General features: G+C 41.4%; 1 protein-coding gene across 1 annotated transcript; it reads right to left on the bottom strand.

The window, feature by feature from the left end:
- Positions 1 to 168: 168 nt before the first annotated feature.
- arpc4 (actin related protein 2/3 complex, subunit 4) lies at positions 169 to 10,238 on the bottom strand. The gene is made up of 6 exons (XM_071337275.1): positions 10,122 to 10,238; positions 6,054 to 6,172; positions 5,864 to 5,975; positions 1,081 to 1,176; positions 761 to 931; positions 169 to 681 (listed from the first exon to the last, which is right to left on the bottom strand). The coding sequence occupies exons 1-6, from the start codon at positions 10,122 to 10,124 to the stop codon at positions 676 to 678; spliced, it is 507 nt and encodes a 168-aa protein (XP_071193376.1). The 5' UTR covers positions 10,125 to 10,238; the 3' UTR covers positions 169 to 675.
- Positions 10,239 to 18,361: the final 8,123 nt, after the last annotated feature.

Here is an 18,361-nt window from a genome sequence, read left to right as displayed (position 1 = left end):
CATTTCATCTGACAGGTCCCAACAAGCTAGCTGACATTTCATCCACAAATTTACCCAAATTTCTATAGTATGTAAATAGTTTGATTAATGAATGCAATGTCAAATTTCTCATCATAAAGATAAACAGGTCCAAGCAATACACTATTATGGTAAAATAACACAGCAAAAAACAATAAAGGGATTTATTAATCACTGCCAGCACTATTATCACAATCATTTCCATCAATGATAGGGTCTGCTCTGTGTGTATTAAGACAAGAAACAGGTGTCGTAACAAAAACTTAGCAAAACATTCTGTGAATATAATATTTATATATATATATAAAAAAAAATTTTTTTTTTCAATTATCAGAAATCTCCATGCATTTCCCTGTGCTCATTAATATTGATTAGGATTTTATTTTAAGGACCCACCCTGATTTAATGCTTTGTTCTAAAAGGTAGAAATTAAACGAGGCTGTGAATATTAATTATGTACAAACATCAATATTTCTGAGCACAGGGATACCTCAATGATGTAGGGCAACACCCCATTGGTCTGATGCATCTTTACTTTTTTCCATTGCGAATGACTGGTCACAATGTTTGCCCCTCCCTCTCTCCGTCCTGTGATGCGGACCCCTCAGAAACCATGATGACGGTCGTGATCAGCGTAAGGAATGTTTGGGAATTTTCTTAGAACTGCGCAAGTCAAAAACATGGATGTCAGATAAAACTTCAACTTCTAGGTGAGAAGACTGACAGACATGAAGACACTCACATTTTTTAGGAACTCCTCTGCGACGATACGGGCCCTGGCGTTGACAGACAACTTCATCTCGCTGATCTCCTTGTCGATCTCCTCCATGAAGTGGATGACGAAGTCCACCAGCTTGTGCTTGTACATCTGCTCCGTGTGGAAGTTGGTGATGAGGAAACTGATGTCATAACCCTGCGGACAAATGAAGGAGAGAAAAGGGGGGGGTAATAAATCCCAATTCTTACAGAAAATTGTCTGAGTGAAAAAAATGACCATTTGTGTTATAAGAAAACAGAATTCCAAGTCGTTTGAGATGTTGGTTGTACCACCAGTCCTCTCACCTCCACCGGTTTCCTCCTCAGGATGAAGAAGTTCTCAGCTCTCATCATCATGAAGCGCATGAATTTATGGCAAAGGATCTTCTCAATCTCATCCGCCTGCAGTGACACACCAATCAGACTCAGCACCCACCAATCACAGGACAGCAGCTCTAATAGCCACCAATTGTCACCAGGTTGTAAAAAAAAAACTAATCACAGTAGTAAATTTCATGTCTTTGACAAACCAACACAGCCTCACGGAACAGAGAAAGAAAAGAGAAATTTAAAAATATTTTTTTTTTTTAAAGGTACAGCTGCGCTTCCATCTATGCACTTCTGTTTGGGTAACGACAATACAAAAAGGCGTTTACAAAATATTATTGTGAACTGGGTGGTTCGAGCCCTGAATGTTGATTGGCTGACAGCAGTGGTATATCAGACCGTATACCACGGGTATGACATTATTAACCCATTTAAAATAGAAATAAGTTACCTCGGGGGTTTGCGGTATATGGCCAACGTACCTTCAGAAAGTATTCAGACCCCTTGACTTTTTCCACATTTTGTTAGGTTACAGCCTCATTCTATAATTGATTAAATCCCCCCCCCCCCCAATCTACACACAACATCCCATAATGACAAAGCAAAAACAGGTTGACATTTTTTCTAATAAAATAATAAAACTGAAATATCACATTTACTTAAGTATTCAGACCCTTTACTCAGTACTTTGTTGAAGCACCATTGGCAGTGATTACAGCCTTGAGTCTACAAGGGCACACCTGTACTTGCGGAGTTTCTTCCATTCTTCTCTGCAGATCCTCTCAAGCTCTGTCAGGTTGGATGGGGAGCGTTGCTGCACAGCTTTTTTTCAGGTCTCTCCTGATATGTTTGATTGGGTTCAAGTCCAGGCTCTGGCTGGGCCACTCAAGGACATTGAGACTTGTCCCAAAGCCACTCCTGCGTTGTCTTGGCTGTGTGCTTAGGGTTGGAAGGTGAACCTTTGCCCCAGGCATTAAGGTTCTCTCTGTACTTTGCTCCGTTCATCTTTGCCACAATCTTGACTAGTCTCCAAGTCCCTGCTGCTGAAAAACATCCCACAGCATAATCCTGCCACCACCATGCTTCACCATATGGATGGTGGCAGGTTTGCTACAGACGTAACACTTGGAATTTAGGCTAAAGAGTTCAATCTTGGTTTCATCAGACCAGAGAGTCTTGTTTCTCATGGTCTGTGAGTCTTTAGGTGCCTTATGGCAAATTCCAAGCGGGCCTCTACGGACAATTCCTTCGACCTCATGGCTTGGTTTCTGCTCTGACATGCACTGTCCCACAGTTGACCTTATGTAGACAGGTGACATGCACCAGAGCTCAGTTTCAAGTCTCATAGCAAAAGGTCTGAATTAGAGGAGGAACTGCTTGATGCAATTGGGGCCTTTAAGGATGGGAAAACTCCAGGGCTGGATGGCATACCAGTGGAAGTATACAAAACTTTTTTGATATACTCAAAGGACCATTATTAGCTTGTTTTAACCACTCCTATATAAATGGTAGATTATCAGACACGCAACAAGGTCTGATATCATTATTACTGAAACAGGACCCAAGTGGTATATATAAAGATCCAGTCCATTTAAAAAAATTGGAGACCTTTTACACTTCAGTGTTGTGATGCAAAAATCCTAGCAAAATGCTTGGCGCATAGAATTAAAAAAGTATTGTAAGATATTATTCATCCTAATCAGACAGGTTTTTTTACATGGACGATACATTGGAGATAATATAAGACAAGTACTGGAAACAATAGAATACTATGAAATATCGGGGACACCAGGCCTGGTTTTCATAGCTGATTTTGAAAAGGCTTTTGATAAAGTACGACTGGAGTTTACATATAAATGCCTAGAATATTTCAATTTTGGGGAATCTCTTATAAAATGGGTTAAAGTTATGTATAGTAACCCTAGGTGTAAAATAGTAAATAATGGCTACATTACTACAGAAAGTTTTAAACTATCTAGAGGAGTAAAACAAGGTTGTCCACTATCGGCATATCTATTTATTATTGCCATCGAAATGTTAGCTGTTAAGATTAGATCAAACAATAATATTAAGGGATTAGAAATCCGTGGCTTAAAAACTAAGGTGTCATTGTACGCTGATGATTCATGTTTTCTTTTAAAACCACAATTAGAGTCTCCACGGCCTCAGAGGATGTAGATACTTTTGCTATCCTCTCTGGATTAAAACCAAATTATGATTTAAAAAAATTCACATTTTACATTACCATGTAGTTTACCAATTAAAATGGTCTGACGGAGATGTGGACATACTCGGTATACAAATCCCAAAAGAAAGAAATGATCTCACTCCAATACATTTTTATAGAAAGTTAGCAAAAATAGATAAGATCTTGCTACCATGGAAAGGAAAATACCTGTCTATTTGTGGAAAAATCACCCTGATTAACTCTTTAGTCATATCACAGTTTACCTATTTGCTTATGGTTTTGCCTACACCTAGTGACCTGCTTTTTAAATTATATGAACAAAAAAATATTCAATTTTATTTGGAACGGCAAGCCAGATAAAATTAAAAGGGCCTATTTATATAACGAATATGAATTCGGAGGGCAAAAATTATTAAATATTAAAGCATTAGACCTCTCACTAAAGGCATCAGTCATACAAAAGTTATACTTAAATCCAAACTGGTTCTCAAGTAAATTGGTACGAATGTCTCATCCTATGTTCGAGAAGGGCCCTTTTCCCTTTATTCAGATTACACCTGCTCACTTTCGGTTGTTTGAAAAGGAAATAATCTCCAAAATATCTATTTTTTTTTTTTTTTTTAAAACAAGCCTTAGAAAGTTGGTTGCAATTTCAGTTTAATCCACCTGAAAGGACGGAACAAATAGTACAACCAATATTGTGGTTAATTTCAAATATACTAATTGATAATAAAAAAAACTGTATTTATCAACAACAAAAAATTAAAAGGTATAATTTTAGTGAATGATATAAATAGGACTGGTGGAGTTGTCACATGCAGCTAACACAGACATATGGAAATGTCTGCTCTACCCAAAATTACAACCAATTAATTTCAGCATTACCACAAAAATGGAAGAGGCAAGTAGAAGGGGAAAAAGTAAGTAACTTGTATGTCGGCCCTGTATTAAAGAACATAAATGGTTAAAGAAAAGTGTGATAAATAAAAACATATACCAATTTAATTTAAGGACCAAAAAAAACTGACAGCTGTGCCATATAAATTGCAAAATAGTTGGGAAGAGATTTGCGATGTACCCATTTTCCATGGCACATGGTTTATGAATTGATACGCAAAACAACGCCGGATTCAAAACTTCGAATTTTTCAATTTAAATTACTATACAAAATTCTTGCAACTAATAGAATGTTATATATATGGGGGATACAATCTTCCCTGCTCTGCAGATTCTGCTGTGAGGAGGCAGAGTCATTAGATCATTTATTTTGGTATTGTCCATATGTAGCTCGTTTTTGGTCACAGGTCCAGGAATGGCTGAAGAATTGCAATATTTGCCTAGAACTAACGCTACAGATAGCAATACTGGGTGATTTGAAAAGCCATAGTCAATCAATCAATAATATAATAATTATTTTAGCAAATAAAAATATTTTAAATTTACAATCTGTAGAAGCTATGAGAATAGGAAGGTTCAATTCTTTTGTGAAGCATCACAGCACAGTTGAAAAATATATGGCAAATAGAAATCCGAAATGGATGATGTTGAGAGATAGATGGGAGGGGTTGAATGGAGCTAAAGGGTGGGACTAATAACAAAATAAACAATGTAAAACATACGGGATCTGTAAAATGTATATAGGTTCGGAACTTTTGTGAAATAGCACAGTTACAAATAGAAATCAAACTGGATGGACATCAGAAATAGAGAAAGGACTAAGAACAAATAAGAGAACTATTGTAAAGTAGACTGTGTCTGTAAAATGTGTATAAGATGTATAAATTGAAGGTAAAAGAAGAAGTGTTTATTAGTTTACTCCAATTGGGTGATCGGTGGTAGGGTTTGCGGGGAATAATAATAAAGGTATATTCTTTTTAAAAGTATGTCTATATAGGTATGTGTATGTATATGCATGCGCGTATGGATATATATTTACCAAAAAAATATGGGGGATTGGAAATGATGCAGACAATTACATTGATGGAAGCAACATTCTTTCCGCAATATTAAGCTAATCCACCCCTTACAAAAAAAGGTCAGAATACTTACGTAAATAAGGCATTTCTGTTTATAATACATTTCTAAACATTCTAAATGTTTTTTCTTTGTCATTATGGGGTATAGTGTGTATTTATTTAAATCGATTTTAGACTAAGAACAGTCCTTAGCCGTGGTATATTGGCCATGTACCACACCTCCTCGTGCCTTATTGCTTAATTATAAACCAGGTAGTTTGGTTTAAAGCTGTGGTATATCAGACAATATACCACAGGTATGACACAAAACGTATTGTTTACTGTTGTAACTACATTAGTAACCCTTTTATAATAGCAATAAAGTACCTCAGGGTTTTGTGGTATATGGCCTACATACCATGGTTAAGGGCTGTATCCAGGCACTCCGCGTTGCGTTTTGCATAAGAACAGCCCTTAGCCGTGGTATATTGGCCATCTCCACCCCACCAGGCCTTATTGTTTAAATAAAGTATGAAAGTCACCAAAATCAAGCCCGTCAACTACACCTGTAAAGGACAGGTTATAGACTATGCACATTGGAATAAATAATATCCCTGACCTGCTTGACAGCGATGCTGACTCGGACCGAGTTGATGGAGCCCTCGATAAGAACCTTCTCCTTGTCATTACGACTGATGATGACTGGCTGCAGCAGCAACTCTTTACTGCTCCTGAGGGGGATAGCATACACATGCAAGGTCAAACACACTCTCACGCACACATACACACGAACAAACACAGACACTCACCGGACCTCCACCTCTGGCTTGTTGTGGCGCTCCACCACCTGAGAGGAGAAGTTCTCCAGACAGAGGGCGGCCTGCAGCGTGGCACGCACAGCGTTGAGGTACGGGCGCAGAGTCGCTGTCTGAGAGGAAAGGGAGTGGAGAAAGAAACGTTAGAAGAGGGAAGCCTCTACCCCTGCCGAAAAAAATACCGCCTCACGCCACCCTACTTTCCTCAAACTATTAGCTAAATGGCCCTTATCCCGACACCACCTTACGAACTGAAGGCAAAAGTACTGTCAAGCATGCAGACCTAGGCTTGTAGCTAGAACTCCTGGCATAATGTTTATTGCATAGCAATGGCTCATGGCTGCAGTGCAGATTTTACACTGATTTAACTATCATAGAAACTCACCAACACATTAGTCAGTAAAAGTTCAAAAAGGCCTATCAACCCCATTCAAAAAAAATATATATACAAAATCGTTGACTGCTGAACATTAGTGAAATCACCATTAAGATGATACACCCTGCGTCCCTCAAATGTAAAGAGGAAGTATATTGACCGCATGAGTACATACTGAAACCCCTAGAATATAGCTTAGGCCTAGTCACACTGGAGCCTTTCATGGTCTGAACAATTGCACCATTACATTCGTATGGTGAAGTGTGACTTTAAAAAGTACGACTTTAAAAAGTACACCACCACTGTTTCACATTGACTAATGACTATAATAGATAAGGACAGTGGGCACACATTGGCTCAGGCCTAACAGCTGTAGAATGCACTGCCACTACATGCATTTTCAGGATGAAAATATTTCAGTGGACATGTATGTTATAGCAACCCTATATGTGTGGAGTATAAGGAAGGGAAATCTAGACTCTGGACCTACTTACTGCAAAGCAAAAATAATTCAGGCAAGATGCAGGTGCATAGCTAGTCCTACAATGGACTAAAGGAGCCTAATGTTACTTCTTATAGTCCAAGGACCTTACATGTTCTGTTTAAAGGCGAATTAGCTCTGGAACATGAATCAATTCTTATATCAAAATAATTTCACAAATGCAAAATATACACTTACTGTAAACTGTTTTAAAATTTGCAGTCGACAGTATTTTTCAGTGACAACATGTTTATGGTGTCTAGCTTCCATTTACACACAGGTGTTAGGAGACGCAGATAGCTAATTAGCACAGGTAGTTGGCTGTCTGTCTTTTTCATAAACACGCACTTCAACAGCTGTGTAACAATATAACTGATTTTAGAAAATGATTTCCTGCTGATATGAAAGTTTAGGTCCTTATGCTTCCAAAGTGATGGGGGTTAATGTTCAGACCTAGCCCAAAGGCCGACAGACGGCGATATTGAGGAGTTTCCATCCAAAACGTACTGTAGGCAGCTCCCATGGACCGGTTCGTACCTAAAACATTCTCCATTCAGGGCGCAAAGGTGTCAATTTTTCCTTAACTAGATTTAAAAATGCAAAAATAAAGGAAAATATGCATACTTCTTTTACAAAACACCATTTTCAACTAGGCTAATGCCTAGGTATGATGTTCCAGATGTTTTGTATCGCGTTCAGCCAATCAGGTTGCAGCAGTCTGTTTACCCGTAACTGAATGAAGGGCGCAACATCAAGAAGTAGCATTAGCATGGTGGTGGAAAAGTGTTGTTTCATAAAGTACACATATTTTCACCATCTCCCCCCCTCGCCATTAATACATCTAGTTAAGGATGAAATTGATGCCTTTACAGCCTGGATGGAGAATGTTTTTGGTACGAACCAGTCCACGGGGATATGAGTGTATTGCCAGCTGCATACAACGCGTTTGGATGGTAAGATGAAACCCTCAATACCAGATCAATATCGCTATCTGCCGGCCTTTGGGCTAGTTCAGACCAAGCATCCGGGCTCTAACCAAAACACCCCCGTACAGAAGATGACTTATGTGGAATGTAATGGAAACTAGAGTCATGATCAGTGGCTAGTGCATACTTAGCTGGGTCATTCCTACTATGCGGTGCCATTTGCACCTAAACTTGGAGAAAAAAAAAATATATATATATACATATACACACACATTTTTTATTATTCAATCAGAAAATGGACATCTTTGACTGGACAGCGCATGACAGAAACTAAATTGGTCAAGCTCAGGTTCTTACAACATTTTTGGGTGCATTTTTCAGTTTGTTAGGTGCATAATCCTAACAGGGTGGAAGTGTTGAGCCTAAATTTGCCATAGCTCTGAGTAAGCTAGCATAATTGTGAAAACTTGAACAGGATTTTAACTTCTCTATCAAACATATTAACATTTTCAATTAAAAAACATTTTTTTTAGCCTAACAGGGTGGAAATGTATGAGTGTGACATACAGACTAACATGAACAAATAGATACAACTGTGTTTATATAAAGAAATTACACTTCCTGAATGTGGTGTCATTGTAGGAAGGGGTTGTTTTCTTAAGATGGATATTTACAACAAACTAACAGAGTGGAAAGTGATCAGGGACACAGGAATTCTTAAATAAAATAATAATGAAAAAAACTTTAATATAAAAAGAGACTAACTAGGACTATAAAAGACAGATTCAAATTTTTATGGTTTATATCTCGTGGAAGTTGATAAATAACACCTGGGGAGTGTTTAAAATGCATAAAGTTCCCTTTCAGGATCAATTTTTTTGGTGTTCAAGGAAAAGGATATTTAAAGCCTTTTGGAATCCATATTTTACACTAAATTAGAACTGATATTTCCTGGGGCCAGAAAAGGCACCGCATTGTGGGAATGATCCAGCTAGCTGGTGAGAACAAATGACAGCAAATGCGAAACAACATTTGCTGTCTTAAATTTGATTTATTTCACCTTTATTTAACCAAGTAGGCAAGTTGGGAACAAGTTCTCATTTACAATTGCGACCTGGCCAAGATAAAGCAAAGCAGTTCGACACATACAACAACACAGAGTTACACATGGAATAAAACAAACATACAGTCAATAATACAGTAGAAAAATAAGTCTATATACAATGTGAGCAAATGAGGTGAGATAAGGGAGGTAAAGGCAAAAAAAGGCCATGGTGGCAAAGTAAATACAATATAGCAAGTAAAACACTGGAATGGTAGATTTGCAGTGGAAGAATGTGTAAAGTAGAAATAATGGGGTGCAAAGGAGCAAAATAAATACAGTAGGGGAAGAGGTAGTTGTTTGGGCTAAATTATAGATGTGCTATGTACAGGTGCAGTAATCTGTGAGCTGCTCTTACAGATGGTGCTAAAAGCTAGTGAGGGAGATAAGTGTTTCCAGTTTCAGAGATTTTTGTAGTTGTTCCAGTCATTGGCAGCAGAGAACTGGAAGGAGAGGCAGCCAATGGAGGAATTGGCTTTGGGGGTGACCAGAGAGATATACCTGCTGGAGCCTGTGCTGCAGGTGGGTGCTGCTATGGTGACCAGCGAACTGAGTTAAGGGGGGACTTTACCTAGCAGGGTCTTGTAGATGACCTGGAGAAAGTGGGTTTGGCGACGAGTATGAAGCGAGGGCCAGCCAACGAGAGCGTACAGGTATAAATACCTAGGCTGGCTGCCTTACTTGCGAGATAGGTAGCAAGATGGCAAACTACCCTCTTCTACCAGCTAGTGTTCGGTATATACATTTCAATGGGGCATGGGGATATTTACTCATGGTATTCATTTTTAAATTTACACGCTTGATAGTGACATCCAAGAACAGATGCGACCTCCCTGATGCACTACTACATATACATTTTCGGGTAACTAGCTAAGTTATGTTTATATTTATGAATACATTTGAAAGGATACTTTAGATTACAGTATTTGGCACTAGCTTCCAAACTTACCTTAGAGCTACATCACTAGCTAAAAACAGATGATTTCACATTTTGGGTGGGGATGCTAACTAGCTTACTAGCTACCAAACCAAATCTAGCGATAAACATAGACATTAACGCAGACCTCGCGTAAACCACGAATAATGTCATATTCAATATACTGCTCATCGTATGACTGATGTTGAAATAACGTCGAAATGTCTTTATTTTCATAGTAAACCACATAAATGATCTTACCATTTCTCTATATCCGCTGGGGGGGAGAAGACGGAAGTAGTACACTTGTCATGGCTTTTTCATGACCCTATGCACTAACCGGAACACACCATGTACAAGACTTGATAGGGGAGCCTATATCATTTGGACAAAGATGTTTCTATACAAGTATTGGATTGTATCTAGCAGACACGAACATTGAATACATTCGTTTTATTTATTTAAAAGTGTCATATTGTTAAATATGTGATTTTCATTATTTGGTTACATAATTTCCCAATCTACAAGGATGAGAACATGTTGATGATATCCTTTACAGTTTCAAAATGTTTATGTAAAAGTACATTCTGACCATTTTTTTTGGTGTTCTCATTCTTCATATGAGAAACCTCATCAATCTAGAAATTGTTAAACTGATTGAGAGTGATTTTGTCTCATTATTCGTATTAATGCAAAATGTGTGTGGCTGGTGATTTCTTCCTTATTAGGTAAAGGGAGCTCTCCACTATTTTGCCAATGGGGACGACGACGACGAGGTACAAAGGTCTTATAAATCCCTCAAACTTGTGAAACTTAAAAAGTTGAAAAATTATTAGAAGTAATGTCTCTGAATGTCTGTTAATATCTCAATGCCTTGTCACATATTAATGATGTCCTGAATTATTCTGATGTGTAATATTGTTATTATTGTTGCAATAAAAAAAAAATATATATATATATATATTTTTTTTTTTTTCATTCTACTGAGGGGGAAAAGGCATTGTCTTACCCTCTTCACACTACCAGGTCTCTGACCTCCTCTCTATTGGCTTTCTCATCATTGATCAGACCAACCACTGTTGTGTCAAAGGCAACCAAACACAATGATGGTGTTGGAGGCGTGCTTGGTCACGCAGTCATGGGTGAACAGGGAGTACATGAGGGGACTAAGCACTCACGCCTGAGTGGCCCCGTGTTGAGGATCAGCGCCGCAGATGTGTTGTTGCCTGCCCTTACAACCTAGGGGCGGCCCATCAGGAAGTCCAGGATCCAGTTGCAGAGGGAGTTATTTAGTCCCAGGGTCCTTAGAACAGCTAGCCCCAAATTAGCATGGTCACGAAAGTCAGATGATAGTCAAAATATATCTTATATTTGAGATTCTTCAAAGTAGCCACCTTTTGCCTTGACTACAGCTTTGCACACGGTTGACATTCTCTCAACCAACTTCATGAGGTGGAATGCATTTCAATTAACAGGTGTGTCTTGTTAAGTTATTTTGTGAAATTTCTTTCCTCCTTAATGCGTTTGAGCCAATCAGTTGTGGTGTGACAAGGTAGTGGTGGTATACAGAAGATAGCCTTATTTGGCAAAATACGAAGTCCATATTATGGTAAGAACAGCTCAAATATGCAAAGAGAAATGACAGTCCATCATTACTTTAAGACATGAAGGTCAGTCAATCCGGAAAATTTCAAGAACTTTGAAAGTTTCTAAAAGTGCAGTCTAAAAACCATTAAGCGCTATGAAGAATCTGGCTCTTGTGAGGACTGCCATGGGAAAGGAAGACCCAGAGTTACCTCTGCAGCAGAAGATAAGTTCGAGTTAACAGCCTCAGAAATTTCAGCCGAAATAAATGCTTCACAGAGTTAAAGTAACAGACACATCTCAACATCAGCTTTTCAGAGGAGACTGCGTGAATCAGGCCTTCATGGTTGAATTGCTGAAAAGAAACCACTACTAAAGGACACCAATAATAAGAAGAAACATGAGCAATGGACATTTGTAACAACAATCTGTCATTTGGTCTGATGAGTCCAAATGTACCATTTTTGGTTCCAACTGCCGTGTCTTTGTGATCTCTGCATTTGATCTCTGCATGTGTGATTTCCACTGTGAAGCATGGAGGTGGAGGTGTGATGGTGTGGGAGTGTTTTGCCTGTGACAATGTCTGTGATTTATTTAGAATTCAAGGCACACTTAACCATCATGGCTACCACAGCATTCTGCAGCGATACGCCATCCCATCTGGTTTGTGCTTAGTGGGACTATAATTTTTTCAACAGGACAATGACCATTCACACCTCCAGGCTGTGTAAGGGCTATATGACCAAGAAGGAGAGTGATGGAATGCTGCATCAGATGACCTGGCCTCCACAATTACCCGACCTCAACCCAATTGAGATGGTTTGGGATGAGTTGGACCGCAGAGTGAAGGAAAAGCAGCCAACAAGTGCTCAGCATATGTGGGAACTCCTTCAAGACTGTTGGAAAAGCATTCCTCATTAAGCTGGTTGAGAGAATGCCAAGTGTGTGTAAATCTGTCATCAAGGCAAAGGGTGTCTACATTGAAGAATTTAAAATAGAAAATACATTTTGATTTGTTTAACACTTTTTTGGTTACTACATCATATATATATATATATATATATATATATATAGTGCCTTCGGAAAGTGTTCAGACCCTATGACTTTTTCCAAATTTTGTTACTGTCACGTATACTCCCTCTCTGGCCTCTAGGTCATCAGGCTGCTGATTATACCGCACACCTGTCACCATCGTCTCGCGCACCTCCGCCTCATGACACCCACCTGGACTCCATCACCTCCTTGATTATCTTCCCTATATCTGTCACTCCCCTTGGTTCTTTCCTCAGGTGTTATTGACTCTGTTTTCATGTCGGTGCGTTGTTTGTGTTTCGTATTCATTGTTTCTTTTATTTATTAAAACTCTCACTCCCTGGACTTGCTTCCCGACTTTCAGCGCACTTGTTACAGTTAAGTTACAGCCTCATTCTAAAATTTATTAAATTGTTATTTTTTCTTCTCAGCAATCTACACACAATACCCCATAATGACAAAGCAAAAACAGATTTTTAGACATTTATGGAAATGTTTTAAAATAAAAAACAGAAATACCTTATTTGCATAAGTATTCAGACCCTTTGCTATGACACTCGAAATTGAGCTCAGGTGCATCCTGTTTCCATTTCTACAACTTGATTGGAGTCCATCTGTGGTAAATTCAATTGATTGGGAATGATTTGGAAAGGTACACACCTGTCTATATAAGGTCCCACAGTTGACAGTGCATGTCAGAGCAAAAGCCAAGCCATGTGGTCAAAGGAATTGTCTGTAGAGCTCCAAGACAGGATTGTGTCAAATGCTTTTGCAGCATTGAAGGTCCCCAAGAACACAGTGGCCTCCATCATTCTTAAATAGAAGAAGTTTGGAACCATCAAGGCTGTTCCCGGCAAAACTGAGCAATCGGGAGAGAAGGGCCTTGGTCATTGAGGTGACCAAGAACCTGATGGTCACTCTGACTGAGCTCTAGAGTTGCTCTGGGGAGATGGGAAAACCTTCCAGAAGGATAACCATCTCTGCAGCACTCCACCAATCAGGCCTTTATGGTAGTGGCCAGACGGAAGCCACTCATCAGTAAAAGGCACATGACAGCCCGCTTGGAGTTTGCCAAAAAGCACCTAAAGACTCACAGACCATGAGAAACAAGATTCGCTGGTCTGAGGAAACCAAGTTTGAACTCTTTGGGCATGAATGCCAAGCATCATATCTGGAGGAAACCTGCCACCCTACGGTGAAGCATGGTGGTGGCAGCATCATGCTGTTGGGATGTTTTTCAGCGGCAGTTACTGGGAGACCAATCAGGATCGAGGGAAAGATGAACGGAGCAAAGTACAGAGATATCCTTGCTGAAAACCTGCTCCAGAGCGTGTAGGACCTCAGACTGGGGTGAAGGTTCACCTTCCAACAGGACAGCGACCCTAAGCACACAGTCAAGACAATGCAGGAGTGGCTTTGGGACAAGTCTGGATGAGTTTCAGAAGAAAGGTCTTTTGTTTCTGGCCATTTTGAGCCTGTAATAGAACCCACAAGTGCTGATGCTCCAGATACTCAACTAGTCTAAAGAAGGCCAGTTGTATTGCTTCTTTAATCAGAACAACAGTTTTCAGCTGTGTTAACATAATTGCTAAAGGGTTTTCTAATGATCAATTAACCTTTTAAAATGATAAACTTGGATTAGCTAACACAACGTGCCATTGGAACACAGGAGTGATGGTTGCTGATAATGGGCCTCTGTACGCATATGTAGATATTCCATAAAAAATCTGTCGTTTCCAGCTACAATAGTCATTTACAACATTAACAATGTCTACACTGTATTTCTGATCAATTTGATGTTTTTGTTATGGACAAAAAATGTGCTTTTCTTTCAAAAACAAGTACATTTCTAAGTGACCCCAAACTTTTGAACGGTTGTGTGTGCGTGTGCGTGCGTGCGTGCGTGCGTGCGTGTGTGTGTGTGTGTATATATATACTCCGGCATTGCTCGCCCGAATATTTTACTTTTAGATTTATGTATTGTTTGATTTTACTGCACTGTCGGAGCTAGGAACACAAGCATTTCTCTACACCCCAAAAAAAGCAAATTTAATTGATTAAGGAGGAGCCGTCAAAAAACATCTGCTAAATATGTGTATGCAACCAGTAATATTGAATTTGCTGGTATTCTGTCACGTTCTGACCTTAGTTCCTTTTTTATGTCTTTCTTTTAGTTTGGTCAGGGCGTGAGTTGGGGTGGGCATTCTATGTTGTGTTTTTTCTATGTTTTGTTCTGTTGTTCTATTTCTATGTGTTTGGCCTAGTATGGTTCTCAATCAGAGGCAGGTGTTAGTCATTGTCTCTGATTGGGAGCCATATTTAGGTAGCCTGTTTTCCTTTGTGTTTTGTGGGTGGTTGTTTCCTGTGTCTGTATCATACGGGACTGTTTCGATTTTCGTTTGTTCATTCACTTTGTTATTTTGTAGTGTTCAGTTTTATATATTAAAATGGACACTTACCACGCTGCACATTGGTCCGATATCTCTTACTCCTCGTCAGAAGAAGAGGAAAGTCGTTACAGAACCACCCACCAAAAAAGGACCAAGCAGCGTGGTATTAGGCAGTAGTGAGTTCTGGACTCATGGACATGGGAGGAGATTCTGGAAGGAAAGGGACCCTGGGCACAGGCTGGGGAATATCGTCGCCCCAAGGCAGAGCTGGAGGCAGCGAAAGCTGAGCGGCGTTGGTATGAGGAGGCAGCACGGCAGCGCGGCTGGAACGAGAGGCAGCCCCAAAAATATATTCGGGGGCGGCACACAGGGAGTGTGGCTAAGTCAGCTAGGAGACCTGAGCCAACTTCCCGTGCTTTCCTTGGAGAGAGGTGGTCCGGGCAGGCACCGTGTTATGCGGAGAAGCGTACGATGTCCCCAGTGCGCACGCATAGCCCGGTGCGCTACATTGCCGCTCCTCGTATCGGCCGGGCTAGAGTGGGCATCGAGCCAGGTGCGATGAAGCCTGCTCAGCGCATCTGGTCTCCAGTGCGTCTTCTTGGTCCGTGTTATATGGCACCAGCCCTACGCACTGTGTCTCCCGTGGGTCTGCACAGCCCAGTGCGTCCTGTGCCCCGCAAGTGCCGGGCTAAAATCAACATCTAGCCAGGACGGGTTGTTCAGGCCCTTAGTTCGAGACCTCCAGTGCACCTCCACGGACCGGTCTATCCTGTGCCTCCTCCAAGGACCAGGCCTCCAGTAGATCTCTCCAGCCTGGTGAGTACTGTGCCTGTTCTAAGAACCAAGTCTCCTGTGTGTCCCTCCAGTCCGGATCCTCCAGAGCCGCCCGTCTGTCCTGAGCCGCCCGAGCCACCCGTCTGTCCTGAGCCGCCCGAGCCGCCCGTCTGTCCTGAGCCGCCAGTCTGTCCTGAGCCGCCCGAGCCGCCCGTCTGTCCTGAGCCGCCCGTCTGTCCTGAGCCGCCCGAGCCGCCCGTCTGTCCTGAGCCGCCCGTCTGTCCTGAGCCGCCCGAGCCGCACGTCTGTCCTGAGCAGCCCGTCTGTCCTGAGCCGCCCGAGCCGCCCGTCTGTCCTGAGCCGCCCGAGACGCCCGTCTGTCCTGAGACGCCCGTCTGTCCTGAGCCGCCCGTCTGTCCTGAGCCGCCCGAGCCGCCCGTCTGTCCTGAGCAGCCCGTCTGTCCTGAGCCGCCCGTCTGTCCTGAGACGCCCGTCTGTCCTGAGCCGCCCGAGCCGCCGTCTGTCCTGAGCCGCCCGTCTGTCAGGATCTGCCTGAGGCGCCAGAGTCTCCCTCCAGTCCGGATCTGCCATAGTCTCCCTCCTGTCCGGATCTGCCAGAGTCTCCCTCCTGTCCGGATCTGCCAGAGTCTCCCTCCTGTCCGGATCTGCCAGAGTCTCCCTCCTGTCCGGATCTGCCAGAGTCTCCCTCCTGTCCGGATCTGCCAGAGTCGCCCTCCTGTCCGGAGCTGCCCCTCAGTCCAGAGGCGCTCCTCAGTCCAGTGGTGCCCTTTACTAGGGTCTCAAATCCAGGGTCGGTGACGAGGGTCGCCGCTCCTAAGGTATCACAGAAGTGGGCCAAGACTATGGTGGGGTCCTCGTCCCGCTCCAGAGCCGCCACCGCGGTAAATGCCCACCCAGACCCTCCCCTATAGGTTCAGGTTTTGCGGCCAGAGTCCGCACCTTTGGGGGGGGTACTGTCACGTTCTGACCTTAGTTCCTTTTTTATGTCTTTATTTTAGTTTGGTCAGGGCGTGAGTTGGGGTGGGCATTCTATGTTGTTTTTTCTATGTTTTGTTCTGTTCTATTTCTATGTGTTTGGCCTAGTATGGTTCTCAATCAGAGGCAGGTGTTAGTCGTTGTCTCAGATTGGGAGCCATATTTAGGTAGCCTGTTTTCCTTTGTGTTTTGTGGGTGGTTGTTTCCTGTGTCTGTACCATACGGGACTGTTTCGATTTTCGTTTGTTCATTCACTTTGTTATTTTGTATTTTTGTAGTGTTCAGTTTTATATATTAAAATGGACATTTACCACGCTGCACATTGGTCCGATATCTCTTACTACTCGTCAGAAGAGGAAAGTCGTTACATATTCTTTTTACTTGTAAGGAAGGTAATGTGCGTTGTACCCGTAACTACAGTCGGTGGTTATCTAGCTAATTTTCATGAGCATCTAGGTAACCACAAATCTTTGACCTAATCAAAATAGCTTGTTAGCAGCTAACAAACAGGGCTTACCTAATCACACGGCTCCAGCGACTTCTCTGGATTACAGAGGTCGGAAAATGATAAAATGCATGTGTGCTTATCGTAGTAGTTGTTACAATCTGGTACATAGGACAGAACCATCCTTGCTTCTGATCGACAGAGAGACTTAAGGTTAGCTAGCTAGTTAGCTACAAAGACCAGGGTAATAAAAATAATTATACTCATTTAAAAATGCTAAGGTAAATTGGAAAGATGCTAAACAACAATATACACGAGAAACACACAATATCAATTATTTAACTTCATATGGCTGCAATCCCGGTAACGGGATCGAATTGACAACAGGCAGTGAAAGTGCAGGGCGCCAAATTCAAACAACAGAAATCTCATAATTAAAATTCCTCAAACATACAGTGGGGCAAAAAAAGTATTTAGTCAGCCACTAATTGTGCAAGTTCTCTCACTTAAAAAGATGAGAGAGGCCTGTAATTTTCATCATAGGTACACTTCAACTATAACAGACAAGATGAGAGAAAAAAAATCCAGAAAATCACATTGTAGGATTCTTTATTAATTTATTTGCAAATGATGGTGGAAAATAAGTATTTGCAAAGGTCGAAAGCCGAAAGCCATGCGTCCCACGAAACACAACCCAACCATGCCGCACTGCTTCTTAACACAGCGCGCCTCCAACCCGGAAGCCAGCCGCACCAATGTGTCGGAGGAAACACCGTGCACCTGGCTCCCTTGTTCAGGGGCAGAACAACAGATTTTTACCTTGTCAGCTCGAGGATTCAATCCAGCAACCGGCCCAATGCTCTAACCACTAGGCTACCTGCAGATGACATATTCTAAATAAATCTATCCCATTAACTCCAGTGGCGTGTATTCATGGATGCCAAGGGAAGACAGGCTTACCCAAATATTTGACCAATAAAAAATGTTAAATCATTTTTATTTAGTCTCTGTGTTTTCATAATTTTCTGTCAATTCGCAAGTGGCTGAATCTCACCGGAGAAATAATCAGAGTGAGAGAAACAGCGTCCCTCTGTCTCAGAATGTGTAGCCCATGTATTTATTGCTGTCTGGACCAAAAAAGTATGACATTGCAACTGTAGCATTTGATTGTCAGCAAGTATCATTTAAAAAATAATTAGCCAATGAGCGTTGAGCTGAGCTCAACTGTGGGTTGTCCTGGTGCAGCAAAATGCCCCCCAGGGAGGCCAGTTTGGATATGG

This window comes from Salvelinus alpinus, chromosome 12 (genome assembly GCF_045679555.1).
Source record: "Salvelinus alpinus chromosome 12, SLU_Salpinus.1, whole genome shotgun sequence".
NCBI lineage: Eukaryota > Metazoa > Chordata > Actinopteri > Salmoniformes > Salmonidae > Salvelinus > Salvelinus alpinus.
Note: the sequence above shows the minus strand (reverse complement) of the source record. Positions and strands in the feature narration are given on the sequence as shown.